The sequence below is a fragment of the Phacochoerus africanus genome, chromosome 1, assembly GCF_016906955.1.
Source record: "Phacochoerus africanus isolate WHEZ1 chromosome 1, ROS_Pafr_v1, whole genome shotgun sequence".
Lineage (NCBI taxonomy): Eukaryota > Metazoa > Chordata > Mammalia > Artiodactyla > Suidae > Phacochoerus > Phacochoerus africanus.
Window position 1 is genome coordinate 148,992,131 of NC_062544.1, and position 14,527 is coordinate 149,006,657.

Below are 14,527 nucleotides of genomic sequence, written 5' to 3' on the forward strand. Positions count from 1 at the left end.
GAAAAACGGGGAGGGAGTGGCAGCCTGAAGGAGCCGTGATACAGCGATGCACATCTGGCCCCAGGTGAAGAAGCAAGGGAAGGAGGGCTGGGTGGGAGGGTGGAGTGTACTGGTCAGTCTAAGGAAGGAATGGCAGGTGTTGAGGATCCTCAAGGTGAAGTCAGCTGTCAGAGGAGTCCCGTGTCTCCCAGGCAAGGGCCTACTTAGTATCCATCTGAGTCAAGGGCTGGGAGCCCCCCGTGGGAAGCATGGCCTTGGTGCAAACACAGAGCATGGCAGCCCTTGGTCAGTGACAGTCCCTTTAGCTGGAGGTCATGCTCATTCTCCCGGCCCCACAGGGCCACCAGAGTGACCTTTCTAAAATGCAATCTCACCACGCCACTCCTCCACCCAAACACCTTCCAGGGCTCCCCAGTGTCCTTGGGGTAAAATTTCAGCTCCTTATCCCAGCTCTCAAGGTCTTGCAGGGCAAGAAGGCCATTTACCCTGTGTGCCACCTTGCCCATTAATCCTTACTCCCACTTGGCCATGACCCCTACCCACCATGTGATAACTTCACTCCCTCCTGCCTTTGCCCACCCTGTGCTCTCCGTTTGCAAAGCCCAGCCCCCACATCTAGCGCTTTCCCTGGCTTCCCAGGCTCTGTCAGTGGCACCCTTACCCCCACCACTGATCCTGCCTGGGTCCTCTGGAACTGAGGAACTGAGTCAGGAGAAGAACAACAGCTGCCACAATCTTGTCCCTCAGCTCAAGCTGGACAGCATGGCCTGGAAACACTCTCACACCCACGTCCTCTCTCTTCTGTGGTCAGAGCAGAAACCCAGTCCACAGTGTCCAGGGCAACCAGGGACAGACACCCCCCCATCCAAGCCCTTCTCCCTCGCCCCACTTTGCAACCCTGCCTTCTTGGACTCAGGATCCAATGCTTTATTTTTAGGCCACTTTTTGGACTGGAGTTCCGGGAATCTGCCTGACGCCTGAGGTGTAACCAGACCCCGCAGACCAAGGCCTTGAGCTGCAGCCGGGTGGGGAAGCAGCGAGGGGTTCCCAGGGCAGCGCTGGGGGCCAGGGCCCCAGGGAGGCAGTGCACCAGGCCAGGTGAGCCCTGGGCCCTTCACTGAGATCTGGGGCAGTGAGGCTGGGCTTCCTCTTCCAGGGCACAAGGGGCTCCAAACACCTGAACCACCGGAGCCCCACCTTTGACCACCAGGCCCAGAAAGGCTACCAGCAGCAGATTGAACCCAGGTCCTCACAAGGTAGTCAGGCTGCCAAAAACTGGAAAGAAAAATGATTGTGGCCTCCTGCCCTGGTTTGCTTTCCCATCCTATGGGTACCCCAGCTCAGTTCCTGTCCCCTGGCTTAACACTGTGGAGACCCTGCCCCTGCCCATAGCACAGGGCCTGCAGGCCAGATCCAGTTTTGTCTGACGACAAATAATTTGACATATTTTTTAAAATGACGGTAAAATGCATGTAACACAAAATTTACCATCTTAACTGTGTTTAGGTGTAACATTCAGTGGCCTTAAGCATATTCACAAGGTTGTATAACCATCACCACCATCCATCTCCAGAAACTTTCATCTTCCCAAACCAAAGCTCTGTCCCCATTAAAACTAACTCCCCATCCCCTCCCCCCACCCCTGGCCACCCCCTCCCCCATGCTACTTTGTGTTTCTGTGACTTTGACTATCCTAGGGACCTCATAAAAATGGAATCATCCAGTATTTTGTCCTTTTTGTGTCTGGCCTATTTCACTGAACACAATGTCCTCAGGGTGCATCCATGTTGTCACACATGTGTAGGATTTTGTTCTTTTTTAAGGCTGGATAATATTTCGTTGTGTGTGCAGACCACATTTTGTTTCTCCAGTCATCCCCTTATGCATCTTGGGTTGCTTCCACATTTTGGCTACTGTCAGTCCTGCTCTTATGTACATGGGTGTGCATATATTTTTTTCAACCCCTGCTTGTAATTCTTTGGGGTATATATCCAGAAGTAGACTTGCTGGATCATAAAGTAACTCCGTTTTAAATTTTTTGAGGAAGCACTCTATGGTTTTTCATAGCAGAATTTGAAATGTAAAAACTCCAGCTGTTGGAGTTCCCATTGTGGCTCAGTGGAAATGAATCTGACTAGTATGTGAGGACACAGGTTCAATCCCTGGCCTCACTCAGTGGGTTAAGGATCCAGTATTGCCGTGAGCTGCGGTGTAGATCACAGATGAGGCTCAGATTCTGAGTTGCTGTGGCTGTGGCTGTGACCGGCAGCTGTAGCTCTGAATGGACCTCTAACTTGGGAACCTCCATATGCAGCCCTGAATCATGGTTGGTAAAGGATTGCCTATATCCTTAGGGGTACTAACATTAATCAATGCTTGACCAGACAGTGATGATAATAAGACACTGGAGAACTGACAGGTTGCTAAGGAGAAAAAAGAAAGAAAATTGATGGAGGATTAAATGAAACTTACCTGATATGGGGTAAAAGAAAAAAAAATTAGCTGCTAATGTTAAAAAAAAAAAAACTGGGTTTCCTGCTTCTGCTGAGAAATTGGAGATCCGGCTCCTCTCAGAGACACCAGCGCCCACTGGCAGGGCCCCCTCTTTAGAGGTCTGGGTCCTGGCTTTGTAAGGCCCTCTCCCAAGCTTGTGGTTCTAACCTCTCCCTTTGTTCCCCTGGCCCGAGGTGGTTACCCTCCCCCAGTCAGGCTCTGTGATACCTCTGTGCCTTTTCAGTCTCCTGCGCCTGCTTAACAGCTCCCCTAAATGCAATAGATCTCTGTAAAAACCCTGTTGTGGTTCTGCTCTCCTGGCTGGTACCACTCAGCTGGTGCCACACTGGGCCGCAGCTGCCCCCGGGGGTTAGGCATGGGCACCCTCGGCCCCCTTTCTCCCCTGCTCCCCATTTTTCTACACTGACTCTTTCTACCCGAAGGGTCAATCAAGTACCTCCTACTTACTGAGCCTCTGGTCTGTGCTAAGAATGCAATTATCCCACAATCCTCACCATGCACCATGAGGTGGGCTCTGCTGTACAGATGAGGAAACTGGGGCTGGGGCACAGAAGGTTAACCACTCTGCCCTCAAGTCAGCAAGTTCATGCTTCTATTGTGAAAACTTGTTCTATGTGTACCTTTGATAAATATCTTATCTGCACACTCCATTCTCTCTTTTGAGGAAAGTAAGTTGCACACGAGTGCTTGAAATCCAAATCTCAGAATCTAACTTTCTGTGTCTTGTTTTCTTGTCTGCACAAGGGGGATTGTGGACAGATGCCACCTCTCAGGGTTGTGATGAGGATGAAATGACATGATGTGTGTAAAGTGCTGAGCTCCGCAGCCGGCATGTAACAAGTAATGAACAAATGTTAGCTGCTGACACTATCATCTAAATATAGAGGAATTATTCTGGAAAGCATGAAATACCTAGTGGCTGGAAATCATGCTTATGGAGAGTATACAGTAATGGAAAAATGCTTATTACCGATGAAAAGAAAAGAGCCCCAAATAAAAATAAGTGCACTCATATACGAAAAAGACTCACAGGAAACACACCAAAATACCATCTGTGGTTGATGTGAGGTTCTGGGATTGGGGACATTTTTTTTCTAACAAAATATTTAAAAAGGCACTAAATCACTGCAAAGAAGCACAATACTCCTCACTTGATCTGCAGGTGTAGTGTAACCCCAGCAGGATTTCACCGGCTCCTTTGCAGAAGTGGACAAGTTGATCCTAAAACCTGTGTGGAAATGCAAGGGACCCAGAACAGCCAAAACCATCTTGGAAACAAGGGACGCAGTTGAAGGGCTAAGCCGAGAGATGAGACAGCACAGCCCTGGCCATCAAGAACATTCCCTACCCACGGTCACCTTCTTCTTCTGAAAGGACACCTTAAGCATCACTGACAGAGGTGTCTTAGAAGAAGAGCTAAAAAATTCTTACAGTACAAGGTGCTTGGGAGGTAGTAAGGCTTTCATTCCCTGAGGTGTGGAAGCTGAAGTGAAAAATCCCAGAAATGAGAGAAGGCAAATGTCCTGAGGAATTCTCCAGTCTCACAGTTTGCGAAAGATAAAAATTTCCCCAAACCATAGGGATATGACAGCAAAGGCCACACAGGAAGATTTCCCTAGAGCTGAATGTTGCATCTTAAGCTCCACTTTGTTTCTGATGACAATTTTCCTGCATTTTTGATGTGGGACCACCCTTTCTGTTGTAAAATGATGCTAGCAGTTGGAGTTTTTTGTTATTTTTATTTCCTCCAACGGCAAAGTAAGGAGTTGGCAGGCTCTCTTTTTCTCACTTGATGGAAATATCCTATAACTCTGAAGGATCTCAAAGTTGGGAAGTACTGGGATGCAGCTGCCTCAGGGATGCTCTGCTGGGGTGCGGGGAGTGGACTGGCCAAGCTCTGTAAGGCGCCTTGGCAAAAGGAGGATACAGGCTTGGGTTCCACTCCCAGCTCTGCCACTGACTCGCCGTGGGAAACTGAGCAAGTCACTACACCTCTTTGAACCTCTCTCTCTCTCGCTCTATCTGCAAAATGAGGATGATTCCTGCATCTTAAGGCTGAGCATTAAATCACATAATAGATTTAGGCCACCATATGCACTCGAGCAAGTCTCCTGAGTCTAAGAGCTCAATGAGGGTTCCCATTTTTCTCCTCTGTAAGTTGAAGAGTTCTTGCTCCTTCAATTACTCTTTAGATCACCACTCTGCTTTCTTCTATATCTTCTCTAGTTTGTCACTGTCACTCTAGATGTGAATCTAGAACTGCTATGGGTGTGGCCTAGCTGTAAACAAGAGAACCCACTACCACCTCCTTCAATCTATGCTCTATACCTCCATTAATGCAACCTGAGTTTGCCATGAATATGTTTTGTGTTCTTATCCCACTTCTTTGGTATTTGTTGAGCTGAGAATACCTCACAGCTGTAGATCTTTTTCACAAGAATGTATGCAAAATCCTGTCTCCCATTCTGAACTTGTGCAATTCAAGTCTTAGACCTAAAATGAAGGGATTTTTAATTTTCCCCTTTTATACTTTATCCAATAGGACAAGGCACTCTATCCGACCAGATGGGGTCAAAGAAGACCCCAAATTGTACTCTTATACTCAAGAAACCTAAAGGAATATTTAGCTGACTCCTTTTAGTCCAGGGAAGAGAATGTTTATTTGAATATTGATGGAGTCCAAGGGTAGCTGGGCTGGCACAAGATAAGGGGCTGAGGGAAGACGCCTAGATGCTGTGGCTTTAGTTCCCCACATCTCACTGTATCAGGCTCACCCCAGGGGCCTGAGATGGTGGTTCCCTGCCTCAGGGCAATGGACCATCTGTCTGTCCCAGGCTGGTGTGGGGACTTGAGAGAACTTATAAGCACAGTGAGAAGAGAGTGTGCAGGGCCCAAAGGTCTCCTACTGTTTCTTGCGGGGAGCCACATCCTGGGATCCTCCTGCTGATCCAAGCCCCCTGAGGGCACAGGCCCACCCCCTCCCTCTCCTTCCTCCTGGCAGCCGACTGTGTGCCCATGTTGCCGGAGGGACACCTGGGCCCGGCGGCTGCCAATGTTCAGACCACATGGAAGGCAAAGTGCTCTCTTTATTGCTCTAGCCTGGCCCGCCTGAGTGTCTCCCAGGACGCCGCTCTGTCCTCATGGGCCAATAAGATGCTGTGGTGGTCACACTAGGGCCAGGCCTGGCTGCTCCGCTGGCACTGGCCTCAGTCAGTCTTCCTAAAGCCTGGAAGGCAAAGCCCACAGGACGGTGTGGGATTCAGAAGGCAGCCAGGCCTCCCCCCCACCACCATCACCCCAGTTGCCCTGAATACCCCTGGCATCTGGGATAAGGCAGTCACCCCATGGGTCTCCAGCATGCACAGCCACTGCAATGAACATCCCCTCTATGGATGAGATAGAAATTCCCAGCACAGAGACACGCAGCCCCTGGCCTCTCAGCTTTGCCATGTAATAGTGGGCACAGAGCTGCTGGTCAAGAAGGAGCATCTCTGGGAATTCCCGTTGTGGCACAGCAGAAGTGAATCCAACTAGAATCCATGAGGATGTGGGTTCGATCTCTGGCCTCATTCAGTGGGTTAAGGATCTGGCGTTGCCGTGAGCTGTGGTGTAGGTCACAGATGCAGCTTGGATCCCCCGTTGCTGTGGCTGTGGTGTAGGCTGGCAGCTGTAGCTCTGATTTGACCCCGAGCCTGGGAACGTCCATATACTGAAGGTATGGCCCTAAAAAGCAAAAAAAGAAAAAACATCTCCTTGAGCCCTGCCAGCCACTCTAGCTGTGTGATCCTGGGCAGGTCACTCTACCTCTCTGAGCCTCAGTTTCCTCATCAGTCAAGTGTAAGATACCTGAAACCCGCTCTCACCCCCAGCTGCTATTAGGCAAATAAAATCACAGAGAAGATATTGTTGGGAGAGGTGCAAAGTTCTACGAGAGAATGAGGAGTATTCACATCCTCTCCACTTTTCTTTTCTTTTCCTTTTTTTTGGCTGCGCTCATGCCATGTAGAAGTTCCCAGGCCAGGGATTTAACCTGCGCCATGGCAGTGACAAATGCTGGATCCTTAACCTCTAGGCCACCAGGGAAGTCCCCCTCTACTTTTCAGAGGAGGTCACTCTGAAGGACTTTTGCCTCCATTCCTTACTTGATTCTCAAAACACCTTTGTGCCGTAGCTATTTTTACACCCATTTTCTAGTTGTGGAAACTGAAGCTAAAAGAGGCTCCCAGGGCCCCAGACATGGTACATTGGAGGAAGTAGGACTGAAACCCAGGCCCTATGCTCTTTCCTAAACGTTAAGCCTCATTTGCAACAAGAGGCCCAGAGGGGGTGGGAAAGTGAACAGAGGAAGGATGTAAAAGTTACCTATGAGCCTAAACTTCTGAAAGAGCGGGATGAAGCCATGCAGGATGCTGTGGATCCGGTAAACTGCTCAGAAACAGAGAGAAAGGTGGCTGAGCCTTGTGCCCCTTTGAGGGACCGGGGGTCAGGCCCCCCTCCCCTCTCTTGGACAAAGGCCTAACCCCCACACACAAAGCACCGATGGAATTGCAGGCTGCAGGTTAAACTTAGATAATAACCCTAGACTTATTATTATTAAAAACAACCATGAACAGCAATAACAATGCCAGGAAACTCTGCAAATTCAGTACCCAACTCCACTGACTGCCTTGTTTTCAGGATCTGGCTAATTCTGTTTGTGTGCCACTCTCAACTGTTTTTGTTGTATTTTTATGGAGCTGCCCATTTTTTTCCATGGGGTTTTGCCAAAGACCTCACACTGACCTTGAAAGCGGTCAGGAAGAAAACACGAGCATAAAGAAATCCTTACAAAATGTGTAGGTCTCGGCTTTCTGGCCCTTGGTGAGCCTCTGTGGCTGGTCCAGCCACCGCCCTCCCAGGTCTGGTGGGGGGGCCTTACCCAGCCCAAAGTAGATGCCAACGGTCTCCAGGGAGGCGAAGGTGAGCAGGCCGACCCCAAGGGACATGAACCAATCTGTGTGGGTGGCAAGGGTGAGAACTGTCAGCCTGTAGGTCTGAACCCCCACCCCCAGTCCCACGCTGCCCCCCACTCACCTGTGTAATAGTGATAACACACCAGCAAGGCCCCGATGGCAAAGCAGAGGAGGATGAAGTGGAAGAATTCATCTGTAAAGGCAGAGGTGGGGATTACTGTTTGCATCTTCTCTCCCTTTTTAACTAAGTAAAAGTATTCCTGTCTCTGCTCAAAGGGAGCTTTATTCAGAGAAGCTGCTTCTGACCAACCCAACTAAAACAGCACCCCAGGCCCCACCCCTTTCCACCCTCCCCTCACTTTATTATTTTTCTAACACTGAATTTGTTAGATTTTCATTTCTGTGTTTATTCTCTGACCCCACCCCTGCTCCACCCAGTAGGATGGTGGTTAGGGATTTTGCCCAGCACCTAAAGCAGCCCCAGGCATGCAGAGGTGTCTGATGCTTTGTTTGTCGAATGATGCTAAATACCAACTGTAGGAGTTCCCTTTGCAGCTCAGCGGAAATGAATCCGACTAGTATCCGTGAGGACTGGGGTTCAATCCCTGGCCTTGCTCAGTGGGTTAAGGATCTGGCATTGCCGTGAGCTGCGGTGTAGGTTGCAGACATGGCTTAGATCATGAGTTGCTGTGGCTGTGGCATAGGCCGGCAGCTGTAGCTCTGATTCAACCCCTAGCCCTGGAACCCTAAAAAAGAAAAAATAATACGTAAATAAATACAACTGTAAACACTGGAAATGTGCAGTTTTAGATTAAAAGTTGCACATTGCTCCATTCTCCCTTCTTAATCCAACTCTTTAAAAACAAGCAGTGGGGAAAAAAAAAAAAGCAAGCAGTGATTGGCCAAACTTTTTAGGCATGTATGTACACATTAAAACAAAAACAAAAACAAAAACAAAAGCAGGATCACTTTGCATACCTGCTACTCTACCATTTGCTTTCTTCTTCTCTTTGATGGATTGGGGCCATCTTTCCATCTCTGAGCATCTATAGACCTGCTCTGTTCTTTTTGATGGCTACATAGTATTCCATGGTAAAAATGTACCCTAATTTATTTAACTGGTCCCCCACTGTGTGATTTTCTACACCAAACATCACTGCACATAATGTGTTTCTGTGGGCCTGATGCCCAGAAATGGAGCTGCAGGCTCTTCCTCATAGTTCACAAAGGTTGAAAGGAGTGGGGAGGCTTAACGCATAGGGCCCGCGCCTTGGGCAGGAAGTAGTTCAGGGGTAGTTTGTGAAGAAGGCCCCCTGCCCTTTGCCAGCCACCATGGGAGTCATGAGGGGAGAAAACACGGGGGCCTTGACCCAAGCAGAGGGTAGTGATAGGGGAGAGGCAAAAAAGATTTTAAAAAGAAAAAAAGAGAAGACAATTCAGAGATGGTTCCCTGGAATGAGGTAGGTTCTCGGAGGGGCCAAAGTCACTGGGACTATGTTCAGTGTGACCCCTGAAGTGCTGTGCACTTTGGACAAGTGTCCTGACCCCCTTGAGCCTCAGTATTCTCACCAACGAATTGAGGAGAGCAGCCTCTGCACCACTGATGGATGGACGGGGTCTTGGATGGGAAGGGCTTTGTAAAGGGTAAAAGGCAGGGTGAGACTACGCATCACTGCTGTCAGGGGCCATCTCTGAATTGTCTTCTCTTTTTTTCTTTTTAAAACAAAAGAGAGGATGGCATTTCTGGTTTTGTTTTTTCCAGGGGGAAAAAAAAAAATCGAAAGTATTTCTAGAACATTCTTGGCTCTGAAATCAGTTTAGCCTCTAGGGAAAAAAATACATTATGCAGAACTAGACAACATTTTGTTTTTGTTTTTGTTTTGCTTTTTAGGGCCTCACTCATGGCATATGGAAGTTCCCAGGCTAGGGGTCAAATAGAGCTACAGCTGCTGGCCACAGCCACAGCAATGTGGAATCTGAGCCATGTCTTCGACCTACACCAAAGCTCACAGCAATGCTGAATTCTTAACCCACTGAGTGAGACCAGGGATTGAACCCACATCCTCATGGATACTAGTTGGATTCGTCTCTGCTGCATCACAACAGGAATTCCTAGACTTAACATTTAAGAAAGCAATAGGCTAAGGTCTGTTCAGAGATGTGTCTGAACTCTTTCCTCACTCAAATTTGCAGAAATACAAAATGAATTCCTAACAGAGAATTTTTCCCTGAATCTTTCCTGTTTTCTTATGAGTCAGTAATTAGAAAATACAAGTATTTTTAAAAAGAAAGAGACAGCAATGAAATGCAGGATCAAAGAGAGGACAGAATGGGTAGGGCAGTTTATTTTGAAAGAGCAAAAAAAAAAAATTAGAAATAATCTAAATGTATATCAAATGGGGAAAGGTAGGTACATCACAAGAGACCCACACTGTGGAACTGGATGCAGTTGTAAGATGTCATAAACATTCAGAAGTCACCATATCTGAGAGAGTCCAGGAAAAGGCTTCCAGGAAGAATGGGAGTTTGAGCTAAGGCTTAAAGACAAACAAGGCAGTAGGAGTTGGATGAGGGAAGAGTGTGTGTGTGCATGCATACACGTGCATGTTCATGTGGCATGGCACATGGGAGGCACAGCTTGAGACAAGGTAAGAAGGTGGGACCAAGTCACAAACACAGTACAGTGAAGGGTTCAATTAGGTGAGTAGAGAGTCTGATGTTTGGGGAAGAGAACTTCAACTTTTAGGCAACTAGAAGTTTCAGGGCTGAAAAGATCAAGCCAGGATAAGGACTGAGGTGTATTCCAGCCAGGAAGGACCTGGGGGATTACTCTTGTTTTTTTCTCAGATTTTAGCCATCCACCTTTGTGGGTTCTTCCCTTTCTACATAGCACTGCTTATGACCTTCACAATTTCTTGATATCCAAAGATCATCTGTACTAATATCTATATATATATTTTTGGTCTTCTTTAGGGCTGCACCCATGGCATATGGAAGTTCCCAGGCTAGGGTTTGAATTGGAGCCGTAGCTGCTGGCCTACGCCACAGCCACGACAACTTGGGATCCGAGCCGAGTCTGCAGCCTATACCACAGCTCATGGCAATGCCGGATCCCCAACCCACTGAACAAGGCCAGGGATTGAACCTGCGTCCTTATAGTTACTAGTCAGATTCGTTTCTGCTGAGCCAGGACAGGAACACTGTACTAATATTTACTTAACGTTTCTCTTTCTTTTGTTTTTGGCTGCACCTGCAGCATGCGGAAGTTCTGGACCAGGAATCAAACCCCCACCAAGAGCTTCATCCTGAGCTGCTTCAGTGACAAAGCTGGGTCCTTAACCCACTGAGCCAGCAGGGAATGCCTTAATGTTTTTCTTTAAGCAGATTTTTTTTTGTCTTTTGTCTTTTGTCTGTTGTTGTTGCTATTTCTTGGGCCGCTCCCACGGCATATGGAGGTTCCCAGGCTAGGGGTTGAATCGGAGCTGTAGCCACCGGCCTACGCCAGAGCCACAGCAACGCGGGATCCGAGCCGCGTCTGCAACCTACACCACAGCTCACGGCAACGCCGGATCGTTAACCCACTGAGCAAGGGCAGGGACTGAACCCGCAACCTCATGGTTCCTAGTCGGATTCGTTAACCACTGTGCCACGACGGGAACTCCTAAGCAGATTCTTATTTTTTAAAAATAGATTTACTTGAGGAGTTCCTGTTGTGGCTCAGTGGAAACGAATATGACTAGTATCCTTGAGGACATAGGTTTGATCCCAGGCTTCACGCAGTGGGTTAAGGATCTGGTGTTGCCATGAGCTGTGGTGTAGGTTGCAGATGCGGCTCGGATCTGGTATTGCTGTGGCTGTGGCGTAGGCTGGCAGCTGTAGCTCCGATTAGACCCCTGGCCTGGAAACCACCATATGCCATGGGTGTGGCCCTAAAAAACAAAAAACAAATAAAATAGATTTACTTGAAAAAGTAACTTTATGTCACAACAGTAAGTGAAAAACTAGGATACCGTGTCTTAAAAACAAACACAGGGCACACAAAGCAAAACGGTGAAGATCTAGCTGTTCATTGCTTCCAGAAGGCTGTGCTCAGGATGGTCCTGCTGTCTGTGTTCAAAGGGCAGTGAGCAAGGGTCAAGGTGGCACAAAAGGCACGGGGGCTCCAAGCAGAGAAAGAGAAAGGGAAGGGCAGTTACCTCCCTTGGGGGTATAAAGCCTCATCCTGAAGTCATCTGAACATGGCCTGCCCTTGGGAATCTCGCTTTCAGTCTAACGAGGTTCCCTTCCTGGCCCGGACCCAGGTCTCCCACTCTCTAAAGCTGGGCTTTTGCAACACTTCAAAATGTTTCCAGAACAATTGCCATTTGTTTAATCAAAAACCATGGGAAGTTCCCATGTGGTGCAGTCAGTTAAGGATCTAGTGTTGTTGCAGCAATGGGGCAGATGGCAAATGCGATGAGGGTTCAATCCCTGGCCCAGGAACTTCCACATGCCACAGGCACAGACAAAACCAAAACCAAAACCAAATCAAACAAAAAACCCCCACAGACTCCCTCCCCCGCTTTCCCTCCTCCCCGAAGCTTCCAGGATTCCAGGCCTGGAGCCTAGGAAGTCCCTCTGGTTCTTATCACTCCTTCCCCAGAGTCCAGTCTAACCCAGCCCGCTTCTTCAGCCCGCTCCCGTCCCTCTTCGCGGCCGTTTGGCCTGGAGGTCATCTATCATCCTAGCGACTGGTGTATATGTATAAGGCAGAAAGAGCATGGGACCAGTGCCAAGTGGTACTCACTAGCCGTAGGACCACTCCCTGTCCTTGAGCCTCGGTTTCCATATCTGCAAAATGGGAAACCTATACCACCTTCTCAAGGCAATTCTAAGCTGAGGCGTCTGCAAACTGCAGGCGCCCGGCAAAGGTGGGCCATGATTACTGCTGTTCCCGGCCACCAGCTGACTTCCCACCCAGAGAAATCTGGACCAGACAGCGGAAGCGGCTCTGGACACCCCTTTCCTTACCGTCCTTCTTTATATTCAGTCTTCTTAACTGAGAGGCCTCCACTTCTCCTGGGGAACGAGAGGCACAGGCATTTAACTTTGATGTGGGACAGCTGCTGGGATGCTCACTTTCCTGCCTCACTGAGGATGGCCCTCCTGGGTTCTACCTCCTGGGGCAGAGGGCGTTCACTGCAGGACAGGACAGGGCAAAGCTGGAGGGTGGAGTGGCTGTGCTTGGAACCCCCACTGACCCCCTCCTCCTCTGGGGGCTGCGTCCATTCTGTTCCATTTCCCCTGAGCCCAGAGGCTCCCATCCTGGGTCACAGTGACAGTGTGGCTAGTGATGGCACTAAGGTTGGGGCTGACTCATTCCCCCCTTCCTCCCCCAAGGCTGTCTGTGGTCTCATCCCACCCCTTGGGATCCGGGCCTACTGCTCTCCCGTTGGAGCCTGCGCATTTACCACTTGCTGGGTCACAGCCTCTCCTTCGGAGTCCTGAAAATCAGAAATATAACATTAGTGCCCAAGCCAGCTTAACAGGGGCCATAGGGGACCCCTGAAAACACCCCTGCCAAATTCTCCAGCCCCCAAGGGATCTGTCATTTAAAAATTTTTTATTTTAATGGTCGCACCCCCAGCATAGGGAAGTTCCCTAGCCAGGGATTAAATCTGAGCTGCAGCTGCGCCAACGCCAGATCCTTAAACTCAACATGCTGGACTGGAGATCAAACCCAGACCTCCATAGCACCTGGAGCTGCTACAGTCGGATTCTTTCCTTTCTTCCTTTCTCCCTTCTTTCCTTCCTTTCTCTCTCTCTTTCTTTCCTTTTAATGGCTGTGGCATATGGAAGTTCCTGGGCTAGGGATGGAATCAGAGCTGCAGCTGCCGGCCTATACCACAGCCACAGCAACATGGGATCTGAGCTGCATCTGCGACTTATGCTGCAGTTTGTGGCAACGCCGAATCCTTAACCCACTGAGTGAGATCAGAGATCGAGCCCGCATTCTCACAGACACTATGTCATTATGATGGGTTCTTAACCCACCATGCCACAGCAGGAAATCCCTAGATTAGTTGGAGGGGCGAGTTGGCTGTGCCCATGGCATGTGGAAGTTCCTGGGCCAAGGATCAAGGATCAAACTCACACCACAGCAGTGACAATGCAGGATCCTTAACCACTAGGCCACCAGGGAACTCCTATAGATTGTTATGAATAATTCCTTTGTCCTTGCCTTAACCCTCTTTCTAACCTCCACCCCCCCCGCCCCCGTCTCATGCCACATCCCACATGTTTGCTGAGCCCCAAGTGGACCTGCAGTCCCAGCTCTCACTGCTGTGCCCCTGACAGCAGCTGGCTCTCTTGGGGGAAAGATGGTGCCTGGCCTTATTCAACACCAATACCAGCAAAACATCTCTCCCCTAACAGACACTCACCTGATTCCTCAGAGGGCACCACCTCCCCAGGGGCACCTGCACAGAAGAGAAATCAGTGACTTCATGTCCATTATCCATTCTCTGGGCAGGGAGAGGTCACACAAGTGGGGGCCCCTGCCTGCCCTTGAGGAGAAGAAGGTGACAGGCTAGGAGGGTTCCTCTTCCCTCTAAAGGCGCTGAATGCAGCCCCTGAAAGCTGCTGCAGGAATGCCTGCCCCAGGTTACAGGTCCTCCAATGTGCCATGAGAGGCCAGAAATCCAGGTTTTTACATAAACTTCTTGACTATAAAAAAAGCTGGAGGAATTCCCATCGTGGCGCAGCGGAAACGAATCCAACTAGGAACCATGAGGTTGCAAGTTCGATCCCTGGCCTTGCTCAGTAGGTTGAGGATCCAGCATTGCCATGAGCTGTGGTGTAGGTCACAAACGGCTCAGATCCTGCGTGGCTGTGCTGTGGCTGTGGCCGGCAGGTGTAGCTCTGATTAAACCCCTAGCCTGGGAACCTCCATATGCCGCGGAAGCGGCCCTAGAAAAGGCAAAAAGGAGAGCCCCAGGATGCAAGTTCCGGAAGGGGACACTTGGCTCATGGCAATAAACACTCAGTATGCTGAACTGTCTTTAGGGCTCACCTGCAAGTCA

The 14,527-nt window shown here is 49.3% G+C and overlaps 1 protein-coding gene across 2 annotated transcripts in view; it reads right to left on the reverse strand.

Annotated features, from left to right (window-relative positions):
• Window positions 1–5,155: 5,155 nt before the first annotated feature.
• The window catches only part of TMEM40 (transmembrane protein 40), a 32,186-nt gene continuing 22,814 nt past the window's right edge, over window positions 5,156–14,527 (reverse strand). For both annotated transcript variants that reach the window (XM_047781300.1, XM_047781291.1), the window contains 7 exons: window positions 13,889–13,924; window positions 12,917–12,949; window positions 12,477–12,524; window positions 7,588–7,659; window positions 7,433–7,507; window positions 6,877–6,939; window positions 5,156–5,740 (listed from right to left, as the gene is read on the reverse strand). In XM_047781300.1, coding sequence (XP_047637256.1) covers window positions 5,721–5,740; window positions 6,877–6,939; window positions 7,433–7,507; window positions 7,588–7,659; window positions 12,477–12,524; window positions 12,917–12,949; window positions 13,889–13,924 — 347 coding nt within the window. In that variant the 3' untranslated portion in view covers window positions 5,156–5,720. The remainder of the gene's footprint in view (window positions 5,741–6,876; window positions 6,940–7,432; window positions 7,508–7,587; window positions 7,660–12,476; window positions 12,525–12,916; window positions 12,950–13,888; window positions 13,925–14,527) is intronic.